This window comes from Rutidosis leptorrhynchoides, chromosome 6, assembly GCF_046630445.1.
Source record: "Rutidosis leptorrhynchoides isolate AG116_Rl617_1_P2 chromosome 6, CSIRO_AGI_Rlap_v1, whole genome shotgun sequence".
NCBI classification, from domain to species: Eukaryota; Viridiplantae; Streptophyta; class Magnoliopsida; order Asterales; family Asteraceae; genus Rutidosis; species Rutidosis leptorrhynchoides.
In genome coordinates this window covers 43,117,372-43,138,353 of record NC_092338.1, presented here as the reverse complement: position 1 = coordinate 43,138,353, position 20,982 = coordinate 43,117,372, and the positions used below count along the sequence as shown (strand labels likewise).

The window sequence follows — 20,982 nt, the reverse complement described above, 5'->3', positions numbered from 1 at the left end:
TTATTGATAATTTTTTTGTAAGTGCACAATTACTTTTAAATAAATATAAATAGTAAAGTAAACATTTATTTTGAGAAATAAGTGGTAGCATTTAATGGTAATCTCAAGGCGATTACGAACTTTACGGGCAAATTGAAGTTATCGTATACGAATCTCCGTAATCACAAGAAGTATTAATGTTTTTAACTTTGTGAATTTAGAACTCATGACATTCACTTTGAAAGGTAAGCCCCCATCAAGTCCATCGCCATTCACCACCTCAAAGATATTTAAGGAATTAAGGTACATTCTTGAGGTGAGAGGATTCTATCTTGTAAATTGATAGATCAAGTTACTACTTCGTAGGAAATAGATATAATAATTAAACAAATAAATGTTATAAGAATTGGCCTCGCATTTCTTTCTCACGAAACATATATATGACTCATCATGTTGAAAAGTAATTGGAGAAAATTCAAATTCATGGTTGAGACAATAACCCGAGACAATATAACATGAACTGGTCGGGGTTTCTATTGTTTCAATTTATCGGAAGTGGTAATAATGTCATTCTATCAGGTCTCTCTCTCTCTCTCTCTCACACACACACACACATATATATATATATATATATATGGGCAGGATCAATGGGGAAGTAACCAATCGGGGGGAAGCGGGGGAAAACAAATTTTTTTTTTCGTTTTTTGAAAAAACTTTGTTCACGAAAATTAAAGATTGGATGAAAATATGAACATTTAAAAAAGACACTTCGTGATGAATGTTATTATTTTGGCGGAAAAACGATCGACACAAATAACATTCAAGATAATATTGTTCGTAAAGAATGTTAACGGTTTTTTTTTCATGTTTTGTGAAATAAAATTTAGTCCGATTTAGAGTTTAGAGTTTAAGGTTTGGTGTTTTGGGTTTATTCCATAAACCCAAAACACCAAACCCTAAACCCTAAACCCTAAACCGTTTGTGTTAAAAACTCAATCTAAATCCTAAATCTAAACCCTAAACCCTAAATTTCTAAACCCTAATGTCTGAAACCTCAACATACGCTCGAAAAACACGATAATTGTTATATATTACTTCTTCGAGCGTTTTCCCGCCAAAATAAAAACATTTATCACAAAGTGTCTTTATTAAATGTTCATATTTTCATTTAATCTATAATGTTCGTGAACAAAGTTTTTTCAAAAAACGAAATAAAATTTTTTTTTTCTTCCCCCCGATTGGTTACTTCTCTCTTGATCCTACCACTATATATATATATATACACACACACACACACACACACACTAGCTTTTTGAGTCCGTACGTTGCACTTGTGTGTAAAAACCGTGCAAAACATGTAATTGCAGTTCATATTGGTATGTAAATAGCGATACTAAAAACCTGCACCAATCCCACACGGGGCATGGACTAGTAAAACCTCACCTCCCCTTTACCCCCCAACGTGATGTGGGAAATGTGCCATGAGTGGAACTTCATGGCAGGGATGAAATTGTGGGTTAATATGTAGCCACCGAGGGTCGAACTCCTAACCTCCCCTAAAGGAGGCAAACTACCAACCGCTGGACCACATCACAACTTCTGTGCACTTGCTATTACTCGTTTAATTATATAGATAAATAAAGTAATAAAGTAAATGTTATATATATATATATATATATATATATATATATATATATATATATATATATATATATATATATATATATATATATATATATATATATATATATATATATATATATATAGTGAGATCCAGAGAGAACCAAGGGTAGAAGAAAACTCAAAGAACTCATAGACTAAACTCAATTTGGGTGCAGATTGAGCTCAATCCATGTACAGATTGACACAATCTGTGTGCAGAATGACACAATCTGTGTGCAGATTTAGCTATATCTGTGAGTTCTATGAGTTCTCTGATTTCAATATATAAATAATATAATATAATGATAATCATATAATGAATGATGTTGATTATGGAACAATGATTAAAATTATATATCAATCATCATAACAATAATGTACATACAGAATATTATGACGAATGTAGTATTAAATATTGTATAAAATTATCCGTGGTTGAAATCAAGGCAATATTATTATAATATAAGATCAAATCAAATAAATTGACAAATAATCTTTACGACCCTATTTACACGACATTAGATTAAATTAAAAAATAAATTCAAAATTAAACAAATTCTAAGATAAATAAAAAACAAAATATATATAAAAAAGAATCTCTAGAATGCACACCAGTATGAATTTTGAATTTGCTGAAATTTATGTAAATTGTCCATAGCTTGTTGAAATCCTTTGATACAATTCATTGTTATTGACCCCAACGTTAACTTCAGGTTTAGTCTCAATTGATGATTTCCCCATCAAAAATGGAAGATACTGATCATAACATTTCATATGATCTGATTCACTTTCAACTCCATTAACTTGGGTTTGGGTTTGACTTTGACTTTTTGTGCAATCAGTCAAACCCCATGTTTGATACCCATTGTTAAACTGAAAAAACCCATTATTATTATTACTTGTACTATTCCCCCATGTATTCTGACTAAAACCGCCGGTGCTTGTGTTGTATTCGGGTAACAAGTCCGGCGATGTTTTCGAATCCGTGAAGAAAATGTGATCAGTTGATTCTGTTGGAAGTGGTGGTGGTTGTTGTTGTTGTTGTTGTTGTTGGGAATAGTTAAAAGGCATAAATCCTGAAAGATGGTTATGGGTTTCAGGTTGTTTGGTTGCGGTCTCGTGTGTAGTGATGAATCTGTTAAGGAAAAACTCGTGCGTTGCGGGTGGAGAGTTTTCGATGAGCGGGTAAGATCTTGATATCGTAGGAATTGTATTCGGTTTAGGTTTTTCGTCTAGAGTGTACGAGCTATGCGAATTCTTGTCGTTATGCTCATCTTTGATCTCCGAAAGTAGTTTATGAGTGTTTGGATCAATCCCTCTTTGCCTTAACTTCTTCTTAATCGACGAATTCCATAAATTCTTGATTTCATTATCTGTTCTTCCCGGCAATTGAGCTGCAATTTGTGACCACCTAAAAAGATTAACATAGTTTAAACTCATTGTTCAAAATCAGTACAATAAATAATTACTTAGACCGGACTAGTACGAAACTTGAACACGTTTTTTACGCCATATATTTATAGCTTTACTTTGATTATGCTTTAAGTTTGAATATTCAAAAACCAACTTAGCCATATAAACTTGAATATTTTCTCTACTTTTTACTCAAAATTTGTATTTTTGGGTCAACAATATTAAGAGTATTATAATTATATAACCAGAAAGTTTGGAGGGGCCAGAACACCATCCTGCCCCCTGAAGTTTCATCATTGGACAATACCAAAAATGTTATAAGTTAATAAAGATAAAGTGAAAAGAAAAGACTTACTTGTTGCCTAAAACTGCATGTAATTCAATAATGAGTTTTTCTTCTTGTTGAGAGAATGTGCCTCTTTTTAAATCAGGTCTTAAGTAATTAATCCATCTAAGCCTGCAACTTTTGCCACATCTTTCAAGTCCTGCAAGTTTAGGGACAGAGCTCCAACATCCATGACCAAATTTAGTGATATGTCTAATGAGTTTTTCATCTTCTTCAGGGGACCAAAGACCTTTTCTTAGCTTTTGTTTATAACAACAAGAATGCCTCCCCATGTACAGATTCTTTTACAAATTTAAGGTTGGTTTTTACTATTTATGATTACTTTTGTCACCCAAAAAAAAGTAAGCCTATGATAGCAATTTTTTTCAATTGGAAAGTGAGAGAAAATGAGAGAAGGTTGAAGAAGTTTATTGAAAATGGAGGGGAAGACTAGAAGTTGAGGGTTCAAATTAATAGGAAGGGCAGCCCTGTTAATTCACCATTTTGTTTATAAAAAGAATTCGTTACAAATTATTAATCATTATACTGTCTTATATTCAACAATGGGGAAATACTAAATTCACAAAAAATTTCTGAAAATATGTTATAGAAATTATCTTTTTTAATACTAATTGGCCTCCCGATTTCCGTTGTTTCACCCCAATCCACGGCCAAATCAAAGTCAAAACGAAAAACCCAAATTTTTTTTTAACAAGTACTCCGTACTATTTTTTTCGAACGGCTATATCGGCATTATCCAGAGGAGACTTAACCACTTTTACAATCATAAGTTATTGACACACACGTTAAAGAGTCGAACTTTGATTGGCAGTCTCAGGTTGGATCCCACACCATACCTCCCATGTCATGTCAAGGCTTCGGTGGTATTTAATAAGTACTGTTAAAATGAAGAGTGATACTTAGGAGAGATAAATAATAAAATATTGAAGAATGTTAAATTGTTGAGATTACATTTAACCATATACGAGTCAGTATTGTAAATCTCCTTATTTCTCCTCGAGATCTCGTTTTTGGAAGGCAGTCGAGAAGAAATGTCCATCTCCCAAGATTTCTTGGTCAACAACTCAACTGGGTCAAACTTGGTCAAAGGCATGATTTCTTGGATTTTCTTGCTCATTTCCCGGATTTTCTCGCAATCTCTTAATTTCTTGGTTTTCTCGCTCATTTTCTGAAAATTCTTGTTAAATCTCGTAAAAATGTATATAGAGATACATATATTTATTTTTATATCTTATTTTTATAATAAAAAAGCTAAAAAGTCAACGCCCGAGATCTCCCGGAGAACTTTTCGAGATGCCGAAAACTCCTCAAAAATGTCCAAACGAAATCTACCCGAGATCCGAGTTCTCCAACTTTGATACGAGTACTAACTTAATTCCTTATATCTAATTCGAAGTTACAATTAATAATAATGATGTCAAATTTAGAAAAGGAAAATTAGAATTAATATATATATATATATATATATATATATATATATACTTGATAATTAAAATTAATTCAACATAAATTTAAATATAGCAATTTTAATATAATTTTTAGAACTACGCTAGCGTTCTATTAATATAAGAATTTTCTAAACATAGCCTTTAGGACTATGCTTAAGGATTTAAGACATGCATAAATTTTTTGTACATTTCTAAAAACCATCTCAAGTAACTAACACATTACTTCTAATGTAATGTACTATCATTAAAGCTTGAAAATTTCCCTTAAATATAGCTCTAAGAGCTAACATTAGAACAATCCTGAATATAATTTGATTGACATAAGTTATTACCAAAAAAAAAAAAAAAAAAAAAAATTAACAAACATACTAAAAGCTTACAACAAGCTAAAAAAAAATTGGACTTATATACAACAACAACATGCCCAATCCCACATGCGTGAGGTATATGGGGAAGGTGAGGCGTAGACAACCCTTCCTCTATATTAGAATAAAGAGAAATCATTTCTCCACCCCGAGTGAAACACTCACAAGAGTAGAGAAAGTCCTCTCTCTCTGTTCGACGGATAAAGAGATTGCTTCCAATAGGACCTCCGGCCCAAAAAGTAGTAGAAAATAAAGTAAAATAAAACAAACTAAAAATGAATAATGTAAATAATTTAAATAAATAGAGATAAATAAATAAATAAAAAGTAATAAAATCGAGATGCCATGAAAATGGTAGGAGCGAGATGGGTTTTAAATCAAACCTGGAGTTCACTATAGCCTCTAAGCGGCGGTCAAGTCGCCAATAAATCGACGTTTGATGTTGCGTCATATAATAGGGCTATATGTATGTATGTATATACATATATATATATATATATATATATATATATATATATATATATATATATATATATATACATATATATATATATATACATATATATATATACATATATACATATATATATACCTTACGCTGCTGTGCAGGGCTCCAGACATATCGAGAAATGCTACACACTAAAATAACAATAAACATACATGGCCACATACGAACAACCAGAAACACTCCTAAACATACATATCTACAGACATAAACCTACATACATACACCCATACATACATACATACATAATCCATAAACATATACAAAGCAACCATATATGCACACATATAAAATACATACCAAAAAACATCCGTACCTAAACATGCATGCATCCATACCCTAAACCCTAAACATGCGTACATACATACACGTACCTCTATACAAACACAAACATACTTGCACACACATTCATACCCAATACCAAGCTGAGGTCCTGGTTAATGCAAAGCACGGAATACACGATACATGAAGATACATACGTACACAAACATCCATATGAACATCACTTCAAAGGAAGACACATACACACATTCCCCCATACCCACATACCCACAAGCCCCTACCTGGATACACACAAATAAACCAAAGCCTACTCGTCTATTCTAATTCTAGCCCTCCACGCATTCCTATTAGAAGTCATCTCCTCGGTCAATAAAAGCTCCTTCAAGTCGAGCTTTATTTTATCCTCCCACCTACGTGTGGGTCTACCCCTTCTCCTTACACCGTCAACTGTAAGTGCCTCGACTCTTCTAACAGGTGCATTAAGCGGTCACCTCCTTACATGCCCAAACCATCGAAGCCATTCTTCTCTTAGCTTGTCGATGATGCTTCTAACTTTCAGGTTCTCCCTAAAAACACTATTTAGGATCATATCCAACATCGTTTTACCACATGTCCACCTAAACATCCTCATCTCTGCCACCTCCATCCTTCACTCTTGCGCCTTCGTTATTGGTCAACATTCTGATCCGTATAACATGGCAGGTCTAATTGCCACCTTGAAGAATTTTCCTTTTAGCTTTAGGGGATCTTCCTGTGGCATAAGACTCCAGTTGCTGCTCTCCACTTCACCCACCCTACTTTAATACGGTAAGACACGTCTTCATCTATCCTCCCTGATTTGTAGAGCATCGAGCCTAAGTATCTAAACGAGGTTTGTGGATGCAAGATTTGGTCTCCAATGCAGATGTTCACCCCATTATCTTGTTCATCATTGTTTCTATCAAAATCACATCTAAGATATTCCGGCTTTTGTCTACTAATTTGCAGACCATTACCTTCTAAGGCTACCCTTCATTGCTCCAGTCTTCTATTAAGTTCCTCCTTAGATTCGAAAACAAGCACAATATCATCGGAAAAATTTAGGCACCAAGGGATACACTCTTGTATCCCTCGAGAAAGCTCATCAAGGATCAAAACGAAAAGAAAAGGGCTAAGGGTCGATCACTGATGCAGGCCTACTTCTATTGGAAAAACTTCGATATTTCCCACCAGCGTTCGAACGCAAGACTTCGCCCCTTCGTACATATCCCTAATAACACTAATATATCTACTCGGGATACTCCTACCTCTAAGGGTCTTCCAAATCAAATTTCGTGGTACGCAATTGTAGGCCTTTTCCAAGTCTAAGAATACCATCTCGAGGTTCTTTTGCTTTTATCTATACTTCTCCATAAGGTTCCTAATAATATGGATTGCCTCTATCGAAGAGCGCCCTGGCATGAAACCAAATTGGTTTTCTGAAACATTTGTTACACGTCGAAGTCTAGTCTCAAAAACCAAATGTGTGGAAGGAGGTGAAATGAGGATAAGATAAGCATTGAGTCAGTTTTGTGGCTCAAAAACCGACCCTCAAGTGAAAAGACCCAAATGCCCCTTTTAAAATATTAAAATCACGAATTAGGTCTGTCAGCAGTTTTTTGCGCGCCGCGCAAACAGGTGCGCGCCGCGCACTTCAACTGAAATTGAAGTCAGCCAGCTTTCTGAAGTTCAGGGACTAAAATTGACTAAGTCTGATTCTGATGAAAAATCTGAAAATGCATAAGTGTTAGGCTCACTTTCAGTGGCACTTTCTAATACACACATTTACTGACACTTTCAGAAGTATTTTCTGACGCACAAAATTCAGGATCTTACAACTCTCCCCTACTTAAACTGGATCACGTCCCCGTGATCTCCTCACTTAACCAACCAGACCCACACTCTATGGTCCTCCGATACATATCCAAACTCGATGTCCATAAAATTTTCATTAATCTGAAAATCTCACTACACGCTAATAATCACTAACATGCATTACCGCAACTAGCGGTATCTCATACGCTCAACGTCCAAAATGCCCATTTAGGAAATACGGAAAACACCATATATTCCTTCAAATTCTCTCGGCTACAACTCGCAACAAGCTACATCCACAACTATATCACCCAACGCAATATACTAAATTCACTACGCCGTGAACCAAGTCTTGCATTAATCCAAATTGAGAAGGATTTATACCGCGTCAAAACTCCGTACTTTAATGACTTGTAAACCAGCCAATCAAGAATGTTCTCTGAATCAAGAACCAACTTCCCCCGTCACCACCATCGGGTTATTCCTTCTACGAAGAATACCGGTATCACCAAATAATCACACGAGGAACACAAACTTTCCCAGCAATCAATCCGCACACGACCGTCGGTCTCTGGATTAATCCATGTGACGACCCGAAAATTTCCGACCAAATTTAAACTTAGTCTTTATATGATTTCAACTTGATAAGCAAAGTCTGTTAAACCGAGCTACAAATTTTTGAACTATTTATATAGATTCAGTTATACCTTTGACTATTCCCGACGATTCACGAACATCGATGTATAAATAAATATGTAAATATATATGAAATTCTATACATATGTAATATTGTAATAAATATATATATATAATTAATAAATAATGAGGATACAATAAAATTATATAGTTAAAAGACATTATAACAAATAGTAAACATAATTAAAAGCGGAGTATAATTAGTATATTAATATTAATACCATTATCATTATCAGTATTATTATTATGTAACATTATCAATAATATTATTAAATAGATTGTCATTATTATCACGATTATATATATATATATATATAGACATTAAATATTAAAAATATATTATTGTAGACATAATTACTAAATATTACATAATTAATAAATTGCAATATTAAATGTAATTACAAGATAAAAATATAAATATTATATTAATAATGTATTATTACTTATAACAAAATAAATAGTAATATTAAAATCTATTAAGAAGATTATATATATGAAAGTAAAATACATGTAAAATGATATGTTAATGTCATTATTATTATTATTATTATTATTATTATTATTATTATTAAATAATACAATTTATATTTATTATTATGATTAATCTAATTATTATATTTTTATTCTTATTAGTATCATTATTATTTACTATTATGAATATAATAATTATTATTATTAGTATTATAATTACTAATAGAATATAAATATGAGTCTCATTTATATAAGTGTTATTAGTATTATTATAATTAATATCATTATAAATTTTATGGTTATTATTATCATTACTAATAATAATATTATTATTATTATTATTACTATTATATTATTATTATTATTATTTATAATATTAAGTGCAGTATTATTAAAGATACAGTTATTAGTTATTGAAAGTGTATAAAATATATAGATATATGTGTATAGAAATACAGGCATACATACTGTTATACGTATACAGATATGTAATACAGATTAGGAATCAGTATAACTAATTTAATTATTCAAATAACTACAAAATCTGTTACATATCGTTGTCCAGCATGTTCAGATTGTCGAGCAAATTGAAATCAAGATTGGAGTTAAACAAAGTTTCTTCGCGACAGGAACAGTTTCAGTATCTGTTTAATTTTTTTTATTATTATTCGTGTCTGGTAATTACAAGGACAGGTCGTTCTTATTAATGTTTCAAAGTAAATCAAATTTTAAGTTAAGGTTTGGATTGATCGACTATGCAAGAGAGGATGAAGAAGATGATAGCTCGTGTATTGGGGTTAAATAAATATAACTGGGTTAATGATTCAGAAAAACGAGCTAGACTGTATGGTTAGGGTGTTGTCGGGTGTTTGAGAGGTCATGGGTTCGAGTCCTTGGAGCTGCAGTATATTTTTTTAGGACAATTTCTTATAAGGTAGCCTTTATTATTATTAATATTATTATTATTATTATTATTATTATTATTATTATTATTATTATTATTATTATTATTATTATTATTATTATTATTATTATTATTATTAATATTAGTATTATGTAAATTATTACTACAGTTAGTATTATTATGATTATTAATTATTGTTACTATGTTAAAGAATTGTTAGTACAAATAATAATAAAGATGATTATCATTATTATCATTAATCGAGTTAATAACAATACTATTATAGTTATTAGTAGTATTATCATTTAATATTATAATTATTATTATTGTTACTAAGATAAGTATTAGTTATTACTATTATGATTAAGATTATTATTATTATTATTATTATTATTATTATTATTATTATTATTATTATTATTATTATTATTATTATTATTATTATTATTATTATTATTATTATTATTATTATTATTATCATAACTATAGGTTTCATAATATGTATTATTATTATTATTATCATCATAAGTATTATTATTTATATTATAACGAATAATATTATTATGTAATTACTAAAACTATTGTCATAACTATCATTCACAGGAAAACTAAGATTTTTATGGTTATTAATATTAATACCATTAGTATAGAATTAATAACATTAGTATCTTTATTAGTAATATGAAGCATTATAATTACTATCATTTTTATTATCATTAATATTATTCTAATAATACTATAACTATTATTTTGCAAACAAAAGATTATTTATATAAATATAATAATAACCATAACCTAAATATGTAAATACTCTTATTTAAAATATATAAAAAGAAAATATAATGAAGTAAATAAGTTATTGATATAAAAATTATATCACAAACAATAAATAAAGTTGTTTGATTACAATTATATGTTTTAATATATATATATATATATATATATATATATATATATATATATATATATATATACATATATATATACATATATATATATATATACATATATATATATATATATATACATATATATATATATATCAATGATATTGGTTCGTGAATCCGAGGCCAACCCTACACTTATTCAATATCGTCATATGTATTTTTACTACAAAATACATTAGGTGAGTCCATTTGATTTCCTTTTACTCTTTACATTTTTGGGACTGAGAATACATGCGCTACTTTTACAACTGCTTTATTAAATGCTTTTGAAATATATTTTGAACTGCGAATACATGAAATGCTTTTATAAATGTTTGACGAGATAGACACAAGCAAAACATTCCTCGAATGAATTATGTAGACGTGATAATTGCCACCATTGAATTATGTGGACGTGATAATTGCCACAATTGATATGAATATTTTTCCCCTGATTATTATTGCTTGGTAACCTAACAATTAGGGAATATCACTAATTTTGAGAATTAGTGCACGCCTAATTGACGCGAATCCTAAAGGTAGCTACCGGGTTTAACACCCCCACCCAGAATGTTCACTAGACGGAAGGGCTAGTAGGCGTGGTGTTTAGTACTTCGAAGTTATTATGATTATTATACAGAAGAGATATTCTGTTTTGGGGATATTATTATGCGCATTATATGTTAAGGTCGGTTACCAAGCCAAGCTATGAAAGAAATGAAAAGTGAATGTTATGTATCGAGAGAATGATTTTATACACAGGTTATGTGTATGTTATTTTTGTGCACGAGATATGTGTACGGTTACTAAGATTTATGAAAGATGATTTTGTACACGAGAAAGGTGTACTGTATTTAAAAGATATCGCATGTATATTACAGGTGGGTATATGATTCGGGCCCATTTGTACCATGCAGCATTTAAATTTTGTGGTCTATCAAAATGATAAATTTTATTTATTTTATGATAAACCTATGAACTCACCAACCTTTTAGTTGACACTTTAAAGCATGTTTATTCTCAGGTATTAAAGAAATCTTCCGCTGTGCATTTGCTCATTTTAGAGATATTACTTGGAGACATTCATGACATATTTCAAAATACGTTGCATTCGAGTCGTTGAGTTCAACAAGATTATTATTAAGTCATTGATAGTTTGATATATTATGAAATGGTATGCATGCCTGTCAACTTTCGATATAATGAAAGTTTGTCTTTTAAAATACGAATGCAATGTTTATAAAATGTATCATATAGAGGTCAAGTACCTCGCGATGTAATCAACTATTATGAATCGTTTATATTGTATATGAATGGGGAATTTCAGTTGGTATCAGAGCGGTGGTCTTAGCGAACCAGGTCTTGCATTAGTGTGTCTAACTTATAGTTGTTAAGATGCATTAGTGGGTCTGGACTTCGACCGTGTCTGCATGTCAAAAGTTTTGCTTATCATTTCGTGTCGAAAATTACTTGCTTATCATCCTTAAAGTCTAGACACGTCTTACTGCCTCTATTGCATAGACAGTGTATAGATAAATTCATATCTTAGCGTATCTGTTATTGCTACTTTTGCCTGACAGCTTCCGTAGATTCCTGCGTAACTTATGGGATTTTAGTATTATATATGCATATGTAAATTATGTATTGCAGGGTACTAATCTATATCCTATAATCTATCTCTTATTGAAAATCCTTCATTTGATCGTACGAGATGAATCCCTCAACCAGTTCGAATTCCTTGGATTCCGACAACTATTCCGATATGGAGTTTCACCTAAGCTCCGAAAGCAGTGTCCCAGAATGAATCAACCAATTCGTCTGATGGGTTTGTGGTTGACTTAACCGATGGAGACGAGAAGAAGGCGATCATTTCCACCCACCAACTTGCACTCTTGGTGAAGAACATGAAGCACTCACTGATGAACCCATTCGAAACACCATTTTCACACTCATTTACCGAATATCTCACCACGATTATATACTATCTACAATTCAAAACCTTATTCATCCACTCATTCTGACTGAAAATCATCCCAGAATAATAGAAGAAGTCAACGAACTTCGCGCTCGAGAAATAAATTTGGAGAATATGGTGCAAGATTTACCAGCTTCAGCAACATCACCAACACCAACATCAATACCAGTACCACCAACAACCCAAGTTCAACATCACACACCTCAATATCTCATTATGTACCTCGAGCATAATCATCAATCTACGTATCGTTCTACATTATTTATCTTCATTCTACATGATGATTATGTAATCTTTATTGTTTTAGAGATTATATACTCTAATTCTAACCGAAAAGCAAATGAGTTTAATGTTACATTAACTCATTAAATCCATGATTACATCTGAACAAAAATATATATGTATATATATTTTTATAAAGATTGTAATTGAAAATTCTTTTGTACAAATGGTTAATGGTGAAAATATTTTAACGGGTAGGTAATACCCGAGGAATATTTAGATTTCACATTAATAAATTACACTGTACATAATTCGAAGCTGATTCAACAATCATTCACTATCCTACTTACAACCACCGATATACGTATCCGTTCACCACAGAATAACCATTTTCATCCAATTTCATATTTAGATTTTGATTTACCAGAATCCAACAAGTGGCATAATGAAGAAAACATTGGACAAAATAAAATTTGTTAGAAACAAAAAAATTAACTATGAGAAATTTTGTTAAGAATCCACGCTAACTGTTCCTAGCTAACTGTTAATTCCGTATTACCTTTTATTTATCGCAATTTATTTATCGCAACTTTAATTCTCGCAATTTTATTTATCGTTATTTAATTTCTGTTATTTATTTTACGCACTTTAAATATCGGGACACGTATACAAGGTTTTGACATATCATATCGACGCATCTATATATATTATTTGAAATAACCATAAACACTCTATATGCAGTAATGCTGGAGTTAGCTATACAGGGTTGAGGTTGATTCTACAATAATATATATAGTTTGAGTTGTGATCGAGTCTGAGACATGTACATGGGTCACGATACGTATTAATTAAGTCGAATATTATATATTAAACTATATATGAATTATTGAATTGCTAACTGTGGACTATCAACTATGGACTACCAACATTGGACAATTAAAATGAATTAAAATATTGACTATAACATATGAAACTAAATAATTCTTCAAGTTTGCCATTTAATTTCATCTTAAACCTCGTTTGTATCTTGACAATTACAATCTGCGTTCAAACCTTTCATGATTCTTGAAAACACCTTAATCGATAGGATGAACCAACCGCACTTCATCTACGGAAGGAAAGATTTATGCACATAGTTATGCACTTGATAAACTCTCGGACACTGAGTGAACATTTAAAACGTAGCTGTGCTAATTCCTTTAGTGTTATTATTACCCAAAATAACTTGATAATCCCTTTTAAAGTAGCAAATTTTGTCACAGCTCCAACAAGTTAATTTTGATTTTTCATTCGAAACAACTTTATTATAACCTTGAAATATATGCGTGCTCTTTTATTGTTACCAGAGAACCTTTTATATTCCACCATATTACCAGCATCATTTAATCATCTAAAAACACAACTTTCTTGAAACCTCTCGAATTGATAACCGATGATTCAGATATCGTAGCATTAAATGCAGAGGAAACAGAAAAAAAAATTGTAGATGGTCTAAATGGCCAAAGGTTTGATAATAAGGAATGGAATGTTGGGAACGCTCGATAGAAAATTTTGTACTGAAAAAACGGATTGAGCTAACCAGGAAGGAGGCAAAGGACAAATACAAGGACCATACCATGTATTTCAAGAATCCAGATAATTTTGTATCCGATGAAATCCTTAGAAAATATCTTGCTCCGAAGTCATGTTAAAATCTTGCGGAATATCTTTCTTCATCAACCTTCGAACTTTGAAATTCCGAAATATCATAATAAATATCTTCGATATTTCTGAGGATACTTTCATAAATATTCTCGTCCGAAATTATATACCTCTTCACGCTATCTGTATTACATCATATTGAAAACTGTTTTAGTTTTCAATATTCTGTAAAATGTAAGTATAAATTATGAATGGATTCTGGAGAAATGTTAAGAAGTTGAGCATGAGTTAGTATAATATAATGACGCCCGGCCAACGTGATTATATTACAGTAAGTCATGTTGAGTTTCTAATGAAACGTGATAATGGTTCACAGTAAATCATACCATCATCATGTGCCATGTTACATAACTCTTTCATTCTGCTTAACTTTTAAACATATCAAGAAAATATATTCTTGATAGTTTTATTCTCAGTGATTCTGGTAATTTGACAAAACAAATCGTGCTATTACGTTCTTTCTTGTTTGGAACTTTAAGTTCATTCGATACTCTATATCTATGAATTTTGGACCATTATTCGCTTGACTTGAAGTCGGGAAGAGAGAACAAAAGCATAGAGCTTCGAAATATAAGGGAGAATATAAATCCCGATAACAACACATAAATTACAAACCGTGTATATCAATGTTAATCGCAACATAAAGACACGGGAGAATTAAAAACACTATAACCCCAAGGGCGAAGTAGAAGAAAGCAGATTCCTCTGGTGAAAGTTGAAAAAGAAGAATGATTGTTGCGATAGTAAGGATGAGGACAAGGATCAGAACTGGATTAAGCATTTTCACAATCGTTTGGATGTATGAACTAAGAAAGAAAGTATATGAATGATGAGAATAATGGAACGGAAGAATTTAATTTATAATGAAAATATTAGACAGAGCAATCGAGGCAGATCATCACATTTAATTAAATAGATCCTAATTTCCTCATTTACCAAAGAATCAGATCTTATAGATTTCATAGATTTTCTTTAAATCCCTTAAATTCCGGAATTCAACCGAGACAACGTCAAAAGTTAAGACGAACCCTATTTTTCTAAATTCAACCATGACTGGTCAAAAGTTATGATGAAACATGTCTTTCTCATATTAGTATTTAGTGATAGCTTCATTCGTACTATTTGAATAATCGAATTATTTCATCCTTATTACTCAATGATGATAAAACTCTATTTATCAACTCATATTCGTCATGAAAATATTTTTATTGTTAGCCATGACCACTCCACTCAAATTTCGGGACGAAATTTCTTTAACGGGTAGGTACTGTGACGACCCGAAAATTTCCGACCAAATTTAAACTTAGTCTTTATATGATTTCAACTTGATAAGCAAAGTCTGTTAAACTGAGCTACAAAATTTTGAGCTATTTATATAGATTCAGTTATACCTTTGACTATTCCCGACGATTCATGAACATCAATGTATAAATAAATATGTAAATATATATGAAACTCTATACATACGTAATATTGTAATAAATATATATATAATTAATAAATAATGAGGATACAATAAAATTATATAGTTAAAAGACATTATAACAAATAGTAAACATAATTACAAGCGGAGTATAATTAGTATATTAATACCATTATCATTATCAGTATTATTATTATGTAACATTATCAATAATATTATTAAATAGATTGTGATTATTATCACTATTGTGTGTATATATATATATATATATATATATATATATATATATATATATATATATATATATATATATATATATTGTAAGGTATAGACATTAAATATTAAAAATATATTATTGTAGACATAATTACTAAATATTACACAATTAATAAATTGCAATATTAAATGTAATTACAAGATAAAAACATAAATATTATATTAATAATGTATTATTACTATTATTATTATTATTATTAGTAAATAATACAATTTATATTTATTATTATGATTAATCTAATTATTATATTTTTATTCTTTTTAGTATCATTATTATTTACTATTATGAATATAATAATAATTATTATTAGTATTACAATTACTAATAGAATAGAAATATGAGTCTCATTTATATAAGTGTTATTAGTATTATTATAATTAATATCATTATAAATTTTATGGTTATTATTATCATTACTAATAATAATAATAATATTATTATTATTACTATTATATTATTATTATTATTTATAATATTAAGTGCAGTATTATTAAAGATACAGTTATTAGTTATTGAAAGTGTATAAAATATATAGATATATGCGTATAGAAATACATGCATACATACTATTATACGTATACAGATATGTAATACAGATTAGGAATCAGTATAACTAATTTAATTATTCAAATAACTACAAAATCTGTTACATATCGTTGTCCAGCATGTTCAGATTGTCGAGAAAATTGAAATCAAGATTGGAGTTAAACAAAGCTTCTTCGCGACAGGAATAGTTTCAGTATCTGTTTAATTTTTTTTTATTCGTGTCTGGTAATTACAAGCACATGTCGTTCTTATTAATGTTTCAAAGTAAATCAAATTTTAAGTTAAGGTTTGGATTAATCGACTATGCAAGAGAGGATGAAGAAGATGATAGCTCGTGTATTGGGGTTAAATAAATATAACTGGGTTAATGATTCAGAAAAACGAGCTAGACTGTATGGTTAGGGTGTTGTCGGGTTTTTGAGAGGTCATGGGTTCGAGTCCTTGGAGCTGCAGTATATTTTTTTAGGACGATTTCTTCTAAGGTAGCCTTTATTATTATTAATATTATTATTATTATTATTATTATTATTATTATTATTATTATTATTAATATTAGTATTATGTAAATTATTACTACTGTTAGTATTATTATGATTATTAATTATTGTTACTATGTTAAAGAATTGTTACTACAAACAATAATAAAGATGATTATCATTATTATCATTAATCGAGTTAATAACAATACTATTATAGTTATTAGTAGTATTATCATTTAATATTATAATTATTATTATTGTTACTAAGATAAGTATTAGTTATTACTATTAAGATTAAGATTATTATTATTATTATTATTATTATTATTATTATTATTATTATTATTATTATTATTATTATTATTATTATTATTATTATTATTATTATTATTATTATTATTATTATTGTTATTATTATCATAACTATAGGTTTCATAATATGTATTATTATTATTATCATCATAAGTATTATTATTTATATTATAACGAATAATATTATTATGTAATTACTAAAACTATTGTCATAACTATCATTCACAGGAAAACTAAGATTTTTACGGTTATTAATATTAATACCATTAGTATAGAATTAATAACATTAGTATCTTTATTAGTAATATGAAGCATTATAATTACTATCATTTTTATTATCATTAATATTATTCTAATAATACTATAACTATTATTTTGCGAACAAAAGATTATTTATATAAATATAATAATAACCATAACCTAAATATATAAATACTCTTAATTAAAATATATAAAAAGAAAATATATTGAAGTAAATAAGTTATTTGATATTGATATAAAAATTATATCACAAACAATAAATAAAGTTGTTTGATTACAATTATACGTTTTAATATATATATATATATATATATATATATATATATATATATATATATATATATATATATATATATATATATATATATATATATATATATATATATATATATATATATATATATATATATCAATGATATAGGTTCATGAATCCGAGGCCAACCCTACACTTATTCAATATCGTCATATGTATTTTTACTACAAAATACATTAGGTGAGTCCATTTGATTCCCTTTTACTCTTTACATTTTTGGGACTGAGAATACATTCGCTACTTTTACAACTGCTTTATTAAATGCTTTTGAAATATATTTTGAATTGCGAATAAATGAAATATTTTTATAAATGTTTGACGAGATAGACACAAGCAAAACATTCCTCGAATGAATTATGTAGACGTGATAATTACCACAATTGATATGAATATTTTTCCCCTGATTATTATTGCTTGGTAACCTAAGAATTAGGGAATATCACTAATTTTGAGAATTAGTGCACACCTAATTGACGCGAATCCTAAAGGTAGCTACCGGGTTTAACACCCCCACCCAGAATGTTCACTAGACGGAAGGGCTAGTGGGCGTGGTGTTTAGTACTTTGAAGTTATTATGATTATTATATAGACGAGATGTTCTGTTTTGGGGATATTATTATGCGCATTATATGTTAAGGTCGGTTACCAAGCCAAGCTATGAAAGAAATTAAAAGTGAATGTTATGTATCGAGAGAATGATTTTATACACAGGTTATGTGTATGTTATTTTTGTGCACGAGATATGTGTACGGTTACTAAGATTTATGAAAGATGATTTTGTACACGAGAAAGGTGTACTGTATTTAAAAGATATCGCATGTACATTATAGGTGGGTATAGGATTCGGGCCCATTTGTACCATGCAGCATTTAAATCTTGTGGTCTATCAAAATGATAAATTTTATTTGTTTTATGATAAACCTATGAACTCACCAACCTTTTGGTTGACATTTTAAAGCATGTTTATTCTCAGGTATTAAAGAAATCTTTCGCTGTGCATTTGCTCATTTTAGAGATATTACTTGGAGACATTCATGACATATTTCAAAAGACGTTGCATTCGAGTCGTTGAGTTCAACAAGATTATTATTAAGTCATTGATACTTTGATATATTATGAAATGGTATGCATGCCTGTCAACTTTCGATATAATGAAAGTTTGTTTTTTAAAAAATGAATGCAATGTTTGTAAAATGTATCATATATAGGTCAAGTACCTCGCGATGTAATCAACTATTATGAATCGTTTATATTGTATATGAACGGGGCATTTCAATCCAGTACGACAATAATACACCACGAGTTAGACAAAACATCAACACTCGACACAGGGTTTCTCCTCTGAACCATGCAACACATCCTTACAATTACGGCTTCCTAGTACTAGCATGGAAACTATTCATGTACTAGAATCCCGTCAACAAAGAATTATCATCAGAACAATTCGCAATTCGTCACACGACCCACAAAAATATCCATCAACGCCTGGTGAATCCTCTTGCCTCGACCGTCCGTTAAGAATGGCCTCGACATCTCGATGCAACTAACGAGTCACATCACTAGGGAACACACCCTTGCAAACAAACAACATCCGTACATCTCTATGTGAGACAATCGGAACCGGTACTCCCCGCCTCACATTCATCCATAAAGTGGAATAATCCACTGACAATTTTCACGATCACGTTTTCCGACAGGGAAAATACAGCAACCACCACAATATCTAACTTGTACCTATTCAATAGTACTATCTGAATTTCATAGAAACCCAGATTTACATTACAAGAGCACCCACAACGACAACTTCGTTCTCTCACTCCGAGATCTCAAGCTTCACACTTGGTCTCATACTGCACTTTGGTACTACACGACCACCTTACATGAGAAGTCTTTACACTTCACTTGATCTAACACCATCGGAGCTTCCTCAGACGGTAGTAAAAACTCCCCCACTTAGGATTCAGTTCTACATTCTCACCGCCAAGATGATAACACCCATCGGATTTGTCATTTCACGACACACATGACCATTCTCATCATTGGTCATATACTCCAAATCACTGCAAATTCACTTTAGGCTCTCAGAGCCGTCATACACATTCACTTGAAATGCCATACACGTGACGACATCGCACCTTCATACCACAAATCACAATCAACTGCCTTAATCGTTCACAAAGCGAACTCCACCAAAGTCCCACATACGTCTCTATGCCTAAGCATATGCCACTTCGCTTAATCAGTCGTGCATCTCCGTCGAGATCACCCGACCTTCCACGCAACGAACCTTTATCAACAATTACTCACTCTCATGGAGAAGAATGACCAATCTGACACAATAATTGCGTCGACCGCGATATCAACGCTTCATCATAACCTTCGGCCTAACCGACCATTAAGTCCATCACCGGCTCACCGGTCATCGTTACTCGTCTAACACATAAGAGCAGCAAGATCCGCTCATTCGTCACTTCATAAGAAGCATTTACTGCAATGCTCTTAAACTTCCACTTTCACAACCGTCGAATTACTATCACCCGTCGATCACTATTGTAATCTCTGCTGCTTCCAAGGGCATCTCACGGTCACCCTACGCACAAAGTGATCACACCACTACTAGAGTTGAACACTACACTAGCAGGT

At 30.5% G+C, this 20,982-nt stretch overlaps 1 protein-coding gene across 1 annotated transcript; it reads right to left on the bottom strand.

Annotated features, from left to right (window-relative positions):
- Window positions 1-2,280: 2,280 nt before the first annotated feature.
- Window positions 2,281-3,672, bottom strand: LOC139853250 (transcription factor MYB61-like). The gene is made up of 2 exons (XM_071842621.1): window positions 3,410-3,672; window positions 2,281-3,052 (listed from the first exon to the last, which is right to left on the bottom strand). Exons 1-2 carry the CDS (start codon window positions 3,670-3,672, stop codon window positions 2,281-2,283), a joined length of 1,035 nt encoding a protein of 344 aa, XP_071698722.1.
- Between the last annotated feature and the right edge of the window lie 17,310 nt (window positions 3,673-20,982).